Genomic DNA, 18,597 nt, shown 5'->3' with positions numbered 1-18,597 from the left:
TTCTTATCCATGAGGTACCTAACTGCAAAGTGGTCAGAATAAATGATTACTTTACTTCCCCAAATATATGACCTGAATTTGTCTAGAGCATATACTACTGCCAGTAACTCTTTCTCGGTTGTTGTGTAATTTAATTGTGCATCTGTGAGAGCTTTACTCCCATAGTATATGGCAACGGGTTTCTTGTCAACCCGTTGACCCAAAACAGCCCCGACCACATAACCACTTGCATCACAAATTATTTGAAAAGGTAAACTCCAATCTAGTGATTGCAAGATCGGGGCTTCAACTAACTTTGACTTCAAAATGTCAAAGACTTTAGCACATTCATCATTAAAGTCAAACGGGGCATCCTTAAGCAATAAATTACATAAGGGTTTGGTAATATCACTAAAACCCTTAATAAACCGTCTATAAAACCCAACATGCCCCAAAAATGATCTAATGCCTTTGATATTCGTGGGATGAGGTAAAGTGGAGATAACTTGAACCTTAGCTCGGTCCACCTCAATCCCACGAATCGACATAACATGGCCCAATACAATCCCCTCTTGGACCATAAAATGGATCTTTTCCTAACTAAGAATCCAGTCTTTTCAACACATCTTTTCAAAACTCTTTCGAGTTGATTTAAACATGACTCAAAAGACGTGCCGAAAATCGAAAAATCGTCCATGAAGATTTCTAAAGAGTCCCCCACCATATCAGAAGAGATACTCATCATGCACATTTGAAAGGTGGCGGGGGCGTTACATTGTCCGAATGGCATTCGCCTAAACGCGAATGTGCCATACGGGCATGTAAACGTAGTCTTCTCCTAATACTCAGGATGAATAGCTATCTGGTTATACCCGGAATAACCGTCTAAAAAGCAATAAAATTTATGACCATATAGCTTTTCAACAATTTGATCGATAAACTGAAGCGGAAAGTGATCTTTCGATGTTGTCGCGTTCAGTTTTCGATAATACAAATGCGCCACCCGGTTACCGGCCGGGTGGCTATCTCGTTACCTGAGTCGTCCTTGACGACTTGGATGCCCGCCTTTTTTGGTACTGTCTGAGTCGGGCCCACGTGCTGTCTAATATGGAAAAGATAATGCCAGCATCCAACCACTTCAGCACTTCTTTCTTCACCACTTCCCTCATGTTCGGATTCAGTCTCCGATGAGCATCGTGTGCGGGTTTGACAGCCGGATCTGTTAAAATTTTGTGCATCACAATTGAGGGACTGATTCCCTTCAAATCCACTATCGTCCATCCGATTGCTTCCTTGTTCGCAACCAGCACCGCCATCAAAGCATTTTCCTGTTCAAAAGATAAATTAGAAGCTATAATAGCATGAAAAGTATTATTCTTACCAATAAAAGCATATTTTAATGCTTCGGGAGCTCTTCAGCTCGACTTTCGGTGCTTCCAACATTGACGGTTTCAACCCGGTATCGATCTGCTCGGGAAGTGGTTCCACCTGAACTGACCATGGTGGACGGTCTCCTCGCACAGCTGCGATCTCCATCTGTTTTTCATCCTCTTCCAGCAACCTGTCTGTTTCCACCTGTAACCTGTCAAACAAAAAACACGTATCCGCTGTGCCATCTGTGCTGACGACAGAATTGTAAAGCGGGATGCACTCGTCAATGACATCAGCCATGAAGCACTCGTCATCAACCGGAGAATTATATCCACGTGTGATAACATTAATCCTAAGTTTACGGTTACCAAATGCCATGTCAACAGTACCATTTCTGCAATTAATGTTGGCATTTGCGGTAGCCAAAAATGGTCTACCGAGGATAACCGTAGGCTGTTTGGTCCTTTCACCAGAAATATAATCGAGGACCAAAAAGTCAACTGGAAAATAAAAGTCTTCCACCTTAACAATAACATCAGTCAGTACTCCTCGGGGAAGTTTTGGTGTCTGATCAGCCAGGGCAACCGTGGTGGCGGCTGCCCGAAGCGGCCCAAAGATATACTGATCGTATAGACTTCTTGGGGGAATACTGATGCTAGATCCAAGATTTAAAAGCGCCCGAGTCATTTTAAAATCACCCACTTGAATGGGTATAATGGGCGTTCCCGGATCTTGTAGCTTCGGTGGAAGCGAACCCGAGAGAATTGCACTCACATTGTAGGTAAAGTCAATCTGTTTAGGAATCTTATGACTCCTTTTTTGTGTGCACAATTCCTTCAAGTACTTAGCATAGGCGGGAATTTGTTTTTTGGCATCTAAGAGGGGTATATTGATTTTAACGTGTTTAAAAGTTTCCCACATTTCCTCTTGATGTGGGCCCATTTTGATGCCATCTTCGCCTTCGATGGCGCCAACAAGGCATCGGGATAGGGGACGGTTTTCACCTTCTCCTTGTCCTTAGAATTGTTGGTGTCTTCCTTCGGAACTGGTTTGTTAATTTTAGTTTCACTTTGATTAGGTTCATTTAATTTAACCAGTTCTAGATCGTCATCACTGAAGAGATTTTCATCAATCTCTTCCACCACCCCCTTAACCAATGGTGGTGGAACCCCAACTTTATTATCATACTTTTTACCATTACGTAAAATACTTACCTGATTGACGTGCTTTTTCGAACAGGAACTGTAGTGGTTCGGGTTTACTGTGGTGTCGCTCGGGAGTTGTCCCGTATTCTTCTGTAACTTTGCCACATCTGCAGCGAGCTGACCAATCTGCTTCAACATCGTCTCTGAAGATTTATCTCGCTTTCGTTTCGGCCTTATGATCAGTCAGACATTCAACAATGCATCCAATTTTAAATGCACCGACTCATCCGAAGTTCTCGATGACCCTTTCTGTTGGTCCTGATTACCCGAAGAGTTTCCACCCCGGTTATTGTCTCTCTTGTACCCCCTATTCTGACTGTACGAACCCTGCTGCTGATAATCGCCCTGGTGGTAATTACCCTGCGACCTCTTATGGCTCGTTCCCTGAAAGTTCGGGTTCAACTGAGAAGACGCGTTCCCGTAACGAAAGTTCGGGTGATTCCTCAGGCCCGGGTGATATGTGTTTGAATTGAACCCTTGGCCTTTGGAATCCCCGTAAGCATAGTTAACCTCTTCAGTTTCATCCTCCTCGTTATCATAAAACTCGGGGCAATTTTCTGCTTTATGCCCGAGTTCACCACAATCATCACAAATCGGGAATTTAACTCCAACTTTCCCAACTTCTTTCTTCTTACCCTTTCTATACCCAACCAGTTCACGTTCTAACTTAGAAATTCTTTTAGATTCACTCGTGACTGATTTAACCAACCTGGAGGAATTACTAGGTCTTCGTCTCTCAGCTGCTGCTTCTGATTTTGAGTCTTCACACATAAACTCCAAAAAATCCCAATCATCCTTCTCAGGCTGATTCAGAAACTGACCATTATATGAGGCCTTAAGATGCTTTCGATCCTTGTATGTCAAACCATCAACAAAATACTTTACCAGTTCCCACATATCGATTTGATGATGTGGGCATTTTCTGATCATATCTTTATACCTGGTAAAGGATTCATGGAATAATTCGCCAGAAAATTGTGAAAAGTTGCGAATTTCCGAACGGGCCTCGCTAGTCTTCGACTGTGAATAAAAATCATTTAGAAACACCTGCTGCATCTCGGCCCAATTTCAGATACTATGCATCGGCAGCAAATTAAACCAGAGTTTTGCTTTTTCTTTTAGGGAAAACTGGAATAATCGCAACCGAACCTCATCCTGATCAAACGTACCATCACCAATATACCCGCAAATAGCCAAAAAATCGGTCAAGTGAGAATGAGGGTCCTCCGAAGCCATCCCATGGAAATGAAGAACAATCTTGATGTATGATGGCTGGGACTTAAAAGTTTGTTGTCCGGCACTCGTTCCTGTGGGACTAACGGGGATGCTCCATCTGAGATAGGCGGTCTAAACCGACTGTTAACACCATGAATCGGAGCCATATAATTCCTCCTGAGCCCCCCGGGGTTCGCCAAACCGCCCCGCTAACCTGAATACCACGAACTCTTTCGGGCCGTTCCGCCCGACCCTGTCTCGACCCCTTTCGTTTCTGTTAACTGCTTCAGCCCGTCTTCGATTAACTGGCTCTTCTACCTCTTCATCCCCATTATCATCACCCACTTCCAGGGGCGGATCCAGCCCAATACGAGGGTGGGCCAAGGCCCACCGTCCAGCCCATATATTTGGTGTATATATTGTACTGATTTTTTGATTAAGGCCCAAATGCCCACCCTCCTTTAACCTCAAATGCCCACCCTCCAAGCCCAAAAGTCAAGCCCAAACCTATTAAATCTTTTATGATTTTAAGTCTGGATGTAGCATGAAATATCAACTGTTCTATCGTGTTTTGCTGCAGAAACGTCAAACCCTCCCGGCTTCCGGTTGCCACTCCGTTGCTGCTCCACTTCCCACTCCTTTTATTCGCTCGGTACGGAAACAGATTTAATGTTTGATGCCCGATGGTCTTAGTTTAGCTTTGTTGAATTGTTGAATTTAATTGATTTTTATTTGTTAAATATAATAGTAGTTAGTGGTAGTGAAAGCAATACCATAAATCATAATACACTCCATTTGTTTGCTTTTTTGGAAACGGTAGCACACTAGCACAAGCAACTGTTAAGCTGTTGTGTTACTTGTGTATATATATATATTTTTTGGGTCAAAAACTTTATTAAGTCATTATCATTATTATTGTTGTTTGTTTATTATTTTGCTAAAGTTTGATAGTCCACTGTTTATATAACAATTTTATAATGTTTTATAATCTTATTAAATGTTAGTAGTTAAGTTTTTTTATTAAATTGTTCGGTTTGTAATTTTATAGGCCTTTTAAGTTGTAGCGAACATGCCTAACCTTTTCTTGTTTACATAATTTTGTGTAGATCCTTTTTAGCTTATTTGGTGAATTGCTCGTTTAGTAAACCGGTGATGTCTTCACAAGTAAAACAAAAACAAGGTACTCATTTTTACCCTCTTATATAATTGTGTATATGTGATAATTGTTTTTGTTTTGTTGTGTAAATTAATTAATTTAGTTATAATCTAGGAACTCTTAACAATTTCTTAAAAAGAAAGGTTCCATCTCAAGTGAAATTCCATCTAGTAGTAGTGATGGTCTGGTTCCTATCTCTACTCCGACTATGCCTAAGTTAGTTGATTTGGATAATCTTCCGTGGGATCCCGTTGATAGGATAAAAATTTCTAATTACCATCCAAATCAAAGAAACGAGATAAGGAGAAAATATTGGTTAAAAGGACCATGCCAACCACACGATCATGAGTTTCCAAAAACAATGTACGGGGATAAATACCGCAGCTTCCAACCTTCTTGGTTTGATTCACATCGCAGATGGTTAGATTATAGTGTAAAAGCAGACAAAGTATTTTGTTTATGTTGTTATTTATGTAGAGACACTATCAGGATTGGAAACTCTAATGAAGGTGGGTGTAATGCATATATTACAATGGGCTATAAGAATTGGAAAGAACCAAGATTTGATAAACATGTGGGTGATGTTAATAGTTTTCATAATAAAGCCCTACAAAGATGTGAAGATCTAATAAACCAAGCTCATTCTATTAGTGTTGCTACCAATAAACAAGATGATGCTGTGAGGAAAGCAAATCGAGTTCGACTGATTGCTACGATTGATGCTTGTAGGTTCTGTTTGAAATGCGCATTACCATTTCGAGGTCATGATGAGAGTGAAGCTTCTAGTTTTAAAGGAATTTTTTTGGAATTAATGGATTTGATCATAATTCAATATGTTGAACTAAAAAAGTTACCAAGAGCATTAGGAAATAACAAATATTTATCTCCAAGTACTCAAAAGGATGTTGCTCATTGTTTTGAAGATGAAGTGCTTAAACGTATCTTTGATGAAATCGGTGATGATGTGTTCGCTTTATTAGTTGATGAGTCTAGTGATGTATCCGGGAAAGAACAAATGGCGATTTTTTTGAGATATGTTGATACACATGGACTTATTAAAGAGAAGTTTGTGGGACTTGTACATGTGATGGAAACATCTTCTTCAGTTTTGAAGTCGTCTATTGACACTTTTTTTGCAAAACATAACTTGAGTTCAAGCCGGTTACGAGGTCAAGGTTATGATGGAGCAAGCAACATGCGCGGTGAATACAATGGGTTGAAGGCAAAGTTTTTAGAAGAAAACAAGTTATCGTATTATGTGCATTGTTTTGCTCACCAGCTTCAGTTGGTGGTTGTGGCGGTTGTCAAAAAACATTTGAGTGTTGGGCGTTTTTTTTGATAAGATAGCCACTTTGTTGAATGTGGTTTGTGCTTCTTGTAAGAGAAATGACATTCTTCGAGAAACCGAGAGAGAAAGGGTAGCAAAGGAGATTAATTGTGGGTTAATTATGACCGGAAGTGGGTTAAATCAAGAGCTTTCTCTTATACGTCCAGGAGATACACGGTGGAATTCTCACTACAAAACACTTATGCGCTTAATTGATATGTTTCCATCCATTGTTAATGTGCTTGAATATATTGTAAAGGAATGCCCTAATGAACCTAGCCAACGTCAAGCGGATGGCATTTTAGAATACTTCGAAACATTTGAATTTGTATTTTATCTACATTTGATGTTTCACATTTTAGGGATAACAGATACTTTATCAAGAATACTTCAAAAGAAAGATCAAGAAATGGTAGAAGCGGTTTCAATGGTGGAGTCAACCAAAACGGTCTTGCATAATTTTAGAGAAAGTGGATTTGATAAAGTTTTAGCAAAGGTATCTAAATTTTGTGGTAAGCATGATATTCAAATGTTGGACATGAAGAAAGATTATGTTTCTTCAAGATCTCGGAACCAAAGGAACAAAATCACCAATCAACATTATTTTAAAGTTGATTGCTTTAACGTTATTATGGATAAGTTGCATCAAGAATTTGGTGATCGTTTTAATGAAGTTGACATGGAATTGCTTAAAAACATGGCGGCTTTGAGTCCGCGCGACTCTTTCTCTCAGTTCAATGCATCAACGTTACTTCGGTTGAGTGAGTTATATCCGTATGATTTTGATGATAGGGAAAAGATAAAGCTTGAGCATCAACTATCCTTATATCATCAGAGTGTTCTAAAAGACACAAATTTTGCTAACTTGAAGACTATCGCCGACCTTTCTAAAATGATGGTGAAGACAAGAAAACATCTATCTTATCATTTGGTCTATCGACTATTAAAGCTAGCATTGGTTTTACCTGTTGCAACTGCATCCGTGGAGATATCTTTTTCGGCGATGAAACGAATAAAGTCAAGTTTGCGCAATCGTATTAGTGATGATTTCTTGAACGCTTGTGTCATTTGTGCCGTGGAAGTAGATAAACTTGTTAATGTAACTAATGAAGATGTAATCGAGCGTTTCCAAAAGATGAAAACACGTAGAGGACAATTGTAATCGACGTACTTTGAATTTTATTTCGAATATTTAATAAATGGTTATTTTAACATTATTTTTTTTGTTGATTTATTTTGTGTCGGTTCGTATTGTGCCCACCGTATAAAAAATTTATGGATCCGCCACTGCCCACTTCTTCTGGTTCCACAGCCTCGTTCTCGGGCTCAACCGCCCGATTTCTCCTAACTCACCGATCTACCTCGTTTTCAATCTCAAAACCCTGGTTCCTATTATTATTTTCCCCCTCTTCTTCATCTTCTGTCGGAATACTCGGTTGAACATCATCGATATCTATCCGAACTCTGCGGTTGGGGTTATTATTTGGAACTGATGGTCCGGCTTGGTCAAAGTTGAGGTTTAGGTTTCGATTTCGGTTTTGGTTTCGGTTTCGGGTTTGGGTTCTGGAAGCACGAACTGAGTGATTTTGGTCATTTAGGTTATTGAAGTTTGGTGGGTCAGGTATGTTATCTGGGTGAAACTCGTTATTTTGTGGGAGTGGGTCTTGGTTTTGGTTTTGCTTCTGGTTTTGATTTTCGTTTTGGTTTTGGTTCTGGTTCTGGTTTTGATCTTCCATCTCCGAATTTCTGTTATGAACTCGATTCTGCCGAGCTAACCTCTCGATTTCGGGCTCGAAAATTAACGGTGACTGTCGGCCCGAGTGGCGGGTGCGCATAAACCTGTTATCTGCACAACTAACACAACCCGCGTAAAATAAAGAAATCTAAAATTTAAACTAAAAACTGAAAATCAAAGCTAAAATTAAAACTGATATAAACACAAAAATCAACTAACACGAATAACACTAAGCGCACTAACTCCCCGGAAACGGCGCCATTTTAATGACCGTCGTTCAAATCAATCAAAAACCTAATTAAACTACCTAGATAGGATAAGTAAGGTATCGTATCAACCAGGAGTATGTGGTCAATGTGATTTGTGTATAGATTTAATATTATGAAGTAACTGATTTTTAGTGCTGATCACACAAGCTAATAAAGTGAATTTATGGAACTACGCAAGTAAGCAAATAAACGTGTTTCAAGCAATTAACAAAGCAAATCACACCCGGGAATTCAAGTAAGCAGCCTACAGTAATCTCATGCAACCTAACAGATAATCTATTAATGATTAACTATAGACTGATCAATCAGACAAAACCTTAGACATCAACAATCACTTTACACACGGCACTGGTTATCAAACAGTCCTTGCCAGTGTGACTCAGTTAAGGGCAATCGTATGTTTTGTCGTATTCAATCTAACCAAACAATCATATGAACAATTATCTAGCAACTGGTAACAAATCATTCAGACTAATGTAAACCTAAACCGACTGAACACACAGAAATACCAAACATAATTAATCATATATCAATCATCAATAATTATACAAGAGTGTTCTTAATCACATTAGAAAAACTGTAAAAGTTACTAACTATACATCTCGGGTGAGATTCGAGGAGATTAGTCGAGCCTTGACATTGTTAAATCTTCAATATGGATGATATTGATCATATGTAGGGTCTTGGCACGAGCTATGATGGTGAAATCACCTCTTGGAGCTGCTGGAAATCGCCTCTCTTCATAAAAAACGAGTTAGGGTTCTTTATGATGAATAATATGATTAAAACCTAATTTTCCCGTCTGCACCCCCCATCGCGATACGCGATGGGGTCTTCACTAGTCCATCGTGTATCGCGATGGACCAGAAAGTCAACATCAGAATTAAAACCCATCGCGATACGCGATGGGCCTTCAGCCAAGCCCATCGCGTATCACGATGGGACTTGTCACCAGCAATCATCTATAAAACTCCTCGTTTCGCGTGCTGGACATTCCGGGTCTTCATTCTATGCCACAACAGGTCCAAATTGAGTACTTTAATGCATGTGACCTGAAAATACAAAAATATTGTACTTTCAGTTTGTATAGATAAAACCCAAAAACATTGAAAATTTTGAAAAATCAAAAATATTGTGTTTTCTTGTTTTAATGTCTTTAAAAAATATCTTGAAAATCCAAAAACAGTTTAAAATCTTGAAAAACAAAAAATATTGTGTTTTCAGTTTGTATAGAAAAATTCGAAAATCCAAAAAGATTGTGAAGTTTTTATTATGTTTTATAAGAAAATTGAAAAAGATAAAAAGAATGTGTTTTATGTATGTAAAGAGAAAAACCAAAAAGATTTTTGCATACGTTCGTTGAAAAGTATGTCAATTACTCATATTTGAAGGAAATATACATGTATATGTTTGGTCCTGAGATTTACTCGTAAATGTTCGGGATACCCGTTTACCTGATAATAGAAAGTAGTTGGGGCGTTTGTTATGCGTTTTACTTTATTTTCTCGCTGAAAATTATGTCGGTTATTTAAGTTTGTGGAGCATGCTTGCATGTCTTGGTTCTATTATTCTCTTGGGAATTGATAGGATAGCCATTAATCTATAGACTAAATGTAATTTGGGCGATTAAATTCATTTTGTTTTATGCTTCTCAAAATTTTGAGTTTTTGAAGCAAAAAGAGAAAATGATAGTACATTGATTATTTAACCCCATATCCAGCAAGAAATACGCTTAAAAGACTGAGTGCTTAATTGCATTGGTACATTGGTAGGTATTAAACAAGCTTTTAAAGTAAAATATGTGATATAAACTTAAAGATATGCCAAATTGAAAGAGGTGTTAGTCTCTAACAAAAATCTCGGTGAGGATAGCAGAGCAAACCCAAAGTCAAACTCATTAAACTTGATCACTGTTATACATCGTACAAATTTAAACTACTGACTTGATCAAATCCCGCTGTTAGTCATACATTTGTTTCTCCCTTGCGTGCGTCTCAATACCATTAAGAAACGGACCCCAGGGGATACAGTATATATAAGCCGACAGATGGACTCGTGCATACTCACTCATAGTAAAGGAAACTCAATGCATTGCTCATAAATTTCTATAAAATTAAAATTTTAATCAACAATATAATGGTTTAAGTCAAGTTGGGATGATATGGCAAAAATTTAATTAAGCTTGAACCGAGATTAGAGGCTGATAGTTTCTGATATTCTGTGCTCTAATTGAACCATTAATCATATCACAAAAATGCTTGAAAGTTTGTTATTAGATTTAAATGGACAACAATATCAATGACCGATTTAACGCCAGTCACAATATCGCTGAAATATAAAACTGTGATGGAAGGGCAATTTGGTCAATATGATTCTCTGCTCAAACTCACCAAAAATACAAAAATATGTACTACTTTTGAAAACTCATACAAAAACACAAAAATATTTTCCTACTTTACATTTCAATTTTCGAATATTTTTCTTGTAAATATCTTTCATTAAAAATTCAAAATACCAAAAAGATTTTGCTTTTTTAATTTACATATTATATAATTCTTTTTAAGTTAAGTGTTTTAAGCGTGAAACTCGTTAAAGTATTTGATCATCGAGATAAGGGATTTCGTTGATTGACTTTTTACTCAATTGGTATCAATATTTAATTATTCCTTTAATTTAATTTAATTGGTTTACTTATTTAATTTAAAATTACATAAAAGTAATTCGTTAGTAATGTATAACGAATTAAAGTCATTCTTAACGAACTGAATTCTAATTCGTTAACTTATTTCGCTTCCGCTACTCTGTAACGAATTACTCCTAATTCGTTAATCATAACTTAACGAATCAAACACGAATTATAGCTAATTCGTTATTGTTTCGCCTTAAATTTTAACGAATTACCTTTAATTTATTATGCCACGTGTGCATAAGTGATAACGAATCACCTGATTTGTTAATTTAAATTTGAACGAATCAGATGCCTCAGCACATTGGAGACTGTGCATTGTCAGAGTATATAGGGATATGTGAAGGCTGTTCGTCTTCACTATTCACCTTTCTTCTTCACTAAGTAACAAAACTCTGCCAAAATTTTCTCTGAAAATCCGATCATCTTTATTCTCTATAATACTCAGTTTTTCTAATTCATAAGGTAAAGGCGATCAAGGCGTAATGATTTTCGTTATACCTAATGAACATTTGCAGGGTTAATTTGTTGATTTTGTTAACGGTTTTCATGTTATGTGTAAAACCATAATTAACCTATGGTGTATCATGATTTGATACAAATGCTTGATACGACTCGGTTTGCGATGTATTTTCGAGATCCTTGTGATCATTTATTTGGATTTCTATCGTTAATCATGTGTGTATTAATTTTAGTTTTCTATTTTGACTTTTGATGTTCTTGGCAATTTTGACCTTGACAAGATTAGTCAAATATTAAGCTTAAAGGCCATTCGTTATATTGTAACGAATTGGAACTTTTTTGTGTCCAATTCGTTACATAGATCACACGAATCAGAATTTTAAATCGAAAAATTATAACGAATCATACTTTAATTCCTTATTTATAACGAATCAGACTATAATTCGTCATACTTTCAATCCTGATTTGTTAGATTTAATTCGCATTAATTAGTTGATAGCGAAGTAGCTAATTCGTTATATTGAACTACCAGTTCGTTATAACGAATTAAAGTTTTTAACGAATGACATTTTTAAATTATTATAAAATTTAATAGTTTATTTAATAGTATAATGTTATTTCCTTTTTAAGATTACTAATCCTTGGATTTATTTTATCAGTCATGGCCGATAATGTGGATCAGGATCCTCCCGCTGCTGCACCACAACAACAACAACATGCACAGGATATTCCTTTACTTCCGTATGACAAAAGACACAACGTTTGTGCCTTTGTCTGTACGAATTTTGCTGACGAGAATGTGTTTGGAGAGATGTTGGCATTCTTACATCGCTCGTGTATTCATTATGCTATCACTGCTAATCTTGATGTCAGATTTAGCATCGTTCGTCAATTTTGGAATACTGCGAGATATGTGGAGACTGAGAACCACATTTGCTGCTGAAGTGAATGATAGATCAGTTGTGATATCAACTGAGACTGTTCTAAGGGTGCTGAGGTTTGATGCTACTATGGATGACCCGAGTGAGTACCACAAAGATCTTATCAAAGGGTTGTTTGGACGATTATTTTATTCTGACGAACTTGATGAGTCCATGTATAACAAGGCATACTTGTGTCCCACATACAAGTTTTTACTGCACGTTCTTATACACTGCCTTGTTTAAGACGGAAAGGGGGTTTTGACGAATGTCGAATCATGCTTCAATCGGCGTTCGTTGCGTTAATACTGAACAAACCGTTCAATTTCTCGGAGATGATCTTCGATCATCTCAAAGAGAATTGTATTAATGTGAAACGGCGCACAAAATTTTTGATGTATCCTCGCTTTATTCAATTGTTTGTTCAAGATGCAATCCGCGATTTGGCGCTCGATCCAACACGCCTCGATGATAAATTAAAGTTGGATCTCATGTCAGCGGATATTATACGAAGGATGAAGTCTTATCGTCAAACTCCTCATCCACGAGTCAAGCGTTTGATTGGTCACATAGCCAATCCTGATTATGAATGTCCTCCCAATGATCGATGGATCCACGATGACTCGGATTCTGAGCGTGAAGAAGGACCAGGTGGGAACGATGGTGATGAGGGTGATGATAATGATGGTGGTAATGATGGTGACCCAGCTCAACAACAACGTGTTGAGGCTGAGGCAGCTGTTGAACGAAAAAGAAAAGGGAAAGATCTTGCTGGTGAAGGGTCCTTGAAACGTCGAGTGACATCTGAAGCTGGTATTTCATTTGGAGTCCAGCCTCCAAGGTCGCCCATTATTCAACGCCCGGCGGTGCCGCTTACTACTAGCACCCCGGAACTCATGTTGGCGACCACTCTTACTTCTGATCCTAGGCTAGGCATGATTCCACAGTCATTTCTATCTACTATGCTAAGGCCTACGACTGCTACCTCGGTGGTTTCACCTACACCGACGATGATACCACCACCACCTCTGGATATTTCATATATAAGATTCAATCGTCCTCAAGGTCCTGTTCAGCCGATTCCTCCCTTGTTTAATTTAATGACGCAGGATTAACAGACGAATATGCTTTTGAGCTTACTGCATCTCTATGAAAATCAAATGTCTACTGATCGTCTGAATCAAGAACGTCTGATGAAGAATCAAAAGAAGCTACTGAGTTATGTCTCTTTCTACCAAAAAGAGACCAAAGCCCTCCGTGAGATTGTTACGTCTCAGGGGGTGACGATAAAAGAACAAGAGGACATAATTTTGCAGCTTACATGAAAAGACGATGCGTTCAAGAATCTGAGAAACGATGAGGAAGATCCTGACGAGTCTGGTGCTGGAGGTGAGACGAAACAAAATCATAACTCATCCTCTGGTGCAGGTACTAGTGCTGGTGATTCGAGTAAACAGGTGATTGTTTATCAAGATTCGACAAATGTCAAGCCGATTGAGTCGATAAAGGCTGACACTGTTATATTTGTTGATGCCGGGGGGTGATAAGAAGCATTGTAAATGCTGATGAGATTGAGGTTGGGCAGTTTGTTGAAAGGTCCTTAACACGAGAGCAGATTTCTATACTGCTTGGTCTTAATGACGATGAACTAACCGTGTTATAGGCTGAGGTTGATGTGGAGGTCATGAATGATGAAGAGGTCTTTGATGATCCAAATATTCAGATGAACACGTCTTTCATTTATGAAGACGAGGAAGTTAAGGTTGAAGATATAACGGCTGAGGAGTATCCTGACTTATTTAAACACTCTAGCGTTGATTAGGGTGCTACGGTATTTACTGAAGAAACTGTCAAAGCAGCCGAGGATCAGTTGGAGAAGGAATCAAAATGCAAAACTGTTGATACAAGATTTGATTCGATGACTGATCCATCAATTGAAGATATTCAAGGGTGGTTTGCTTTTAGAGACAAGAAAGCTCGTAAGATTATTGATGCATACAGATATGTTGATCAAGAGTTGAAAGTGGAAGCCGCTGCATGTGCCAAAGCTAATCAGATGACTTCCTTCAAGGTCGTGTCAAAAGTTCGAGGTGATATTATTTCATGGCTTTTTGATTCTGATTTAAAGGTTTGCATCATCAAATGGGAGAACGACGTTCAGTATTATGAAAAGATGACTGACGTTCTCTCATTGCCAAGATGGGACGTACATACTCTTGCCTACCGTCCTTTTATTAACCGTGGTGGGAATCACCAAGCAAGTTGGTTTCACCAACATTTGATGTTTGAGGTGAACCACGGATTTAAATACTTTAAGCCGCAGATCCCAATCCGGAAGCGTATTGATGAGATCGATCCAAGGACGGGTTGGAGGAAGCTGGTACTTAAAGTAAAACCGCCAAAAACGATGAAGCGTGTACGAGTCAAGACGCTGAATCAACACATGTATTTATCTTTCAACCGTTGGTATTATGACAATCGAACTGGCGAGGCCGTTATTGTTTTGGGTAAGGGCTTAAGACCGAGTTGATAAAGATCATTGATCAGATGTGGCTCGTGCTTGACAAAGACCGACAATGACGTGCTGTGCAAGAATAAAATATCGATTGAGCGTCGTGAAGACTATGACCGAGCAATGCAATTCCAACGTGTTGTTCGTGTGTGTCATGAGCATGGGATTCACAGCTGTAGAGACTGGCAGTCCAAGCGTTTCAAGTAACTTAAAGACAAAGAGCTCAAGATGAGGGGGTGTCTGTTAGTGCACGGTTTTGCGTCTCGAGTCTTTGTATTTATGTTTTGTATTTATTAATGAAAGAATTATTATTATATAAGCTAGTTCGTTAAGAAGTCTCTAGTTCGTTAAGGATGTTTAACGAACTAGATGTTAAGTTAAGTTTCCTCCTGATTCGTTAAGGATGTTTAACGAATCAGGGGATAGTTCGTTAAGGTTTATTATTTGTTTGTAATGTAACGAAGCTGATGTCTAGTTCGTTACGGAATGTGTAACGAACTAGACCTGTCTTCTATATATAGTGGTGTTTCTCCACTGTTTAATTTAAGTTTTGATTTAACCTTATTGAATGCTGTCCAAGTATTCTCCCGATCAAAGCTTCATCTTATTAACGTATTGATATACTATATACAACTAATATAATATATAACCTAACTAATAGTAATCAGGATCTAGATCCTTCACGGTATTAGATCTAATCGTTAAACGTTCTAGATCTGAGTTGAGGAGATCCGTGTATTTACACTAACTGCGGTTGTGTTATTCAATGATATAAGGAAACGCCATTTTCTTTCACTTAAATTTTTTTATTGAAGTCTTATTATATATTAAAATTGCAAATTCACATCACGACATCCAGTAGCTTCATATATGTTTTTTGTATTATATATACACGTACGTGTGTGTATATATGTATAATTTTAGTTTTTACATTATTTAGTACGAGACTCGGTTCTTAAATTCGTTTCAACTAGCCAACCGATCCAATCAATAAGCCGATAAGACGGCCTAACTCTTTCGGGTCCATTTATGAAAAGAGTGATTTTTTTAACCGATCCAATCAATAATACCAACACTAGAAAGAGTCGTAAACGTTTACAACACACTATAAAATTGATTTATCTATAACCCTCATCACTACTTGTATCTCGTGCTTCAGATTTTGTACGTTTGCTGTATTGTATGCGATGATGCACAAATTCTAAAGCAGTTCATCGGCTCGTCTGAACCAGTGGATACATCGACCCATACAATACAGGTAAAATTATCCTTATGTATTTGTGTTAATTCTGTATGTGATGTATTAGTTCAGGTTTACTTGTTTCAGTTGCAATTCAAAACCCTAATAATCATTTTTTTCAATTTGGGGATGAAATTTTCGAATTGAGAAATAAGATTATAAATTTTTTGGTTTGATTTTGCTTTCAGTTTATATAAATACCTAACAACGATTTACAATTACAATTCCCTAATTGTTAGGCATGCAACTAATTCTCACCGAACGAACGGCATGTTCGTGTTCGTTCATTTAACTTTAACCGAATATGTACATGAACATATAATCGAACTTTTTTTTTTTTTTTTGAAAATGGGCATGTTCGTGATGGCTCGTTTAAAACTAAAAGAACAGTTCCCGAACCAAACCCGTTCCCGAAAATCATTAAAAAAATTTGGGCCGGATGCAAGAAAAATTTGGGCATCAAGTAAAAATGGTTTTTTATTGGGTTGAGACTAGGAAATTTTTAAATGGGCTTGATGGGTTGTGCAAAATTTCTTTTCATAAAAATGGGCTTAAATCAATTGGGTGGTTGGTTTTAACACTAAGAATACATTTATTTTCAAAAACAAATTTATATAAATTCTTTTAAGAAAATATTTCGGGCCTACCGGGATGATCAGGCCGGGAGTAGTCACTCACCCTGCCCCCCCCCCCCCCCTAGAAGTTGGCAGTGAAATGAATATACACAAACAAACTTAAACGAACACAAATGAACATAATTGACCACATTCCTTCACGAATACAAATTCTAGTGGATGATCATGATGATTTATTTTTGTACAATAATAGATAACCAAGTAAGTATACATTTATATTATACAATTTAAACGAGCCCCTTCTATTAATAACCTTCAAACGAACATAAATGAACAAACAAAGCGTATCACGTATGTTCATGTCCGTCCGTTTAGTTAAATGAAAGAACATAAAAAGAATTTCCTGCCAAACAATTCATGAAGGTTTGGTCCATTTACAGGACTAGTTGTTAAAAAACCTTTCAATTGACATCAAAATATCCATCATCTATCAAGAAACATTACATCTTAAAGCCATGATCAAACTCTTTGATGCTCACTGTCACCTACAAGACCCGAGAATCTTCAACAAGGCCCCAAGTCTCATCAAAACCGCTTTAGAACACAACATACAGCATTTTGCAGTCAATGGTGTCTGTGAAACCGACTGGCATTTAGTAAAGCAGATGAGTGACACATACCCGTGTGTTATCCCATCATTCGGGCTTCACCCGTGGTTCATCACGAACCGAACCGCCAACTGGCTAACAATCTTACGCGAGCTCTTTAACGCGAACCCTTCGGCTGCAGTCGGCGAGATCGGTCTAGACAAAAGGTCACATGGAAAAACAATTGATTACGCAGATCAGGTTGAAACATTTCGTGTGCAGCTTCAACTGGCTAAAGAACTTAAACGGCCCGCTTCGGTGCACTGCGTACGTGCGTTTCGTGATGTTCTTGATATTATGAAATCGGTCGGCCCTTTTCCCGAGGGGGTGATCTTGCACTCGTATTTAGGGTCTGCAGAGATGGTGCCTGAGTTTGTTAAACTCGGTGCATATTTTTCGTTCTCGGGGTTTGTTATGGGAATGAAGGAAACAAAGGCGAAAAAGATGGTGAAAACGGTGCCGTTTGATAGGTTATTGTTGGAAACGGATGCCCCAGATGCGGTACCCAAATTGAACGGGCCAGGATCCCTTTTTTTGGTGGAAGAAGATAAAAATAATGGTGACCCGAAAGAGATGGCTAATCATCCGGCTAATATTCACTTTGTGCTTGCTTATGTGGCGTCTTTGCTTGATTTGTCTAAAGAAGAAGTTGCTGATGTAAGCTTTAGAAATGCAGTGAGGCTGTTTTCTTATGAAGGATCTAAATTGCAACCAGGTTAGTTTGTTATTATATTGTGTTTTATATACTATATGCATATAGCTTTGCTCATGTTTTAGATGTTATTATGGTAAAAAAATATTATAGTTTTCTTTTTGATATCACATTTTCTTTGTTTGTGACTTTGTACTAGATCTTTTTTATAGCTTTATTAACTATACTTAGTGAAATTAGGTTAGTTTTAGGTATTCAAACATCTTTTGTGTAGGGGCTTGTCTAATAGTAACTGGTACACCTAAAATTGTAAGATGAGTATACAGAGTTTTCTAAAGTTATTTAGTTACACTCAAATGTCAATTTAAGAATAAATGTGTTTGTATGGCTCACTTTATTTAGTTTGTATGCAAATATATGTTTAGTTGTGTGTTGGATAAACTAGCAGGTCACATGCTTATCGTGTTATAATGTGTAGGGTGTAACATACTAACTCTAGAACTTATGGGTTATAAATATATGTTAAGTTGTGTTTAACCATTTTCACTATTACACATAATTATCTTGCTGGTCTTTGATTTGAATTTTTGGGTGAGCTTGAATCATATAATCATGTCTCAAATATATCTAAAATAGCTCCCTAAGT

The 18,597-nt window shown here is 37.7% G+C and overlaps 3 protein-coding genes across 3 annotated transcripts; all 3 read left to right on the top strand.

Moving 5' to 3' along the window:
- The first annotated feature begins 5,134 nt into the window (after positions 1-5,134).
- On the top strand, positions 5,135-6,265 carry LOC143568567 (uncharacterized). Its single transcript, XM_077054693.1, has 2 exons — positions 5,135-5,289; positions 5,404-6,265. Exons 1-2 carry the CDS (start codon positions 5,135-5,137, stop codon positions 6,263-6,265), a joined length of 1,017 nt encoding a protein of 338 aa, XP_076910808.1.
- A 109-nt stretch (positions 6,266-6,374) lies between these two features.
- Positions 6,375-7,415, top strand: LOC143568566 (uncharacterized). The gene has a single exon (XM_077054692.1). It carries the CDS (start codon positions 6,375-6,377, stop codon positions 7,413-7,415), a length of 1,041 nt encoding a protein of 346 aa, XP_076910807.1.
- Positions 7,416-16,826: 9,411 nt separating this feature from the next.
- On the top strand, positions 16,827-18,038 carry LOC143568561 (uncharacterized). Its single transcript, XM_077054687.1, has one exon. The coding sequence runs from the start codon at positions 17,168-17,170 to the stop codon at positions 18,017-18,019; it is 852 nt and encodes a 283-aa protein (XP_076910802.1). The 5' UTR covers positions 16,827-17,167; the 3' UTR covers positions 18,020-18,038.
- Positions 18,039-18,597: the final 559 nt, after the last annotated feature.

Source organism: Bidens hawaiensis, unplaced genomic scaffold (genome assembly GCF_021521415.1).
Source record: "Bidens hawaiensis isolate Kalapana, Puna unplaced genomic scaffold, B.hawaiensis_p1.1 tig00024008_1, whole genome shotgun sequence".
In the NCBI taxonomy this organism is placed as follows: domain Eukaryota; kingdom Viridiplantae; phylum Streptophyta; class Magnoliopsida; order Asterales; family Asteraceae; genus Bidens; species Bidens hawaiensis.
Note: the sequence above shows the minus strand (reverse complement) of the source record. Positions and strands in the feature narration are given on the sequence as shown.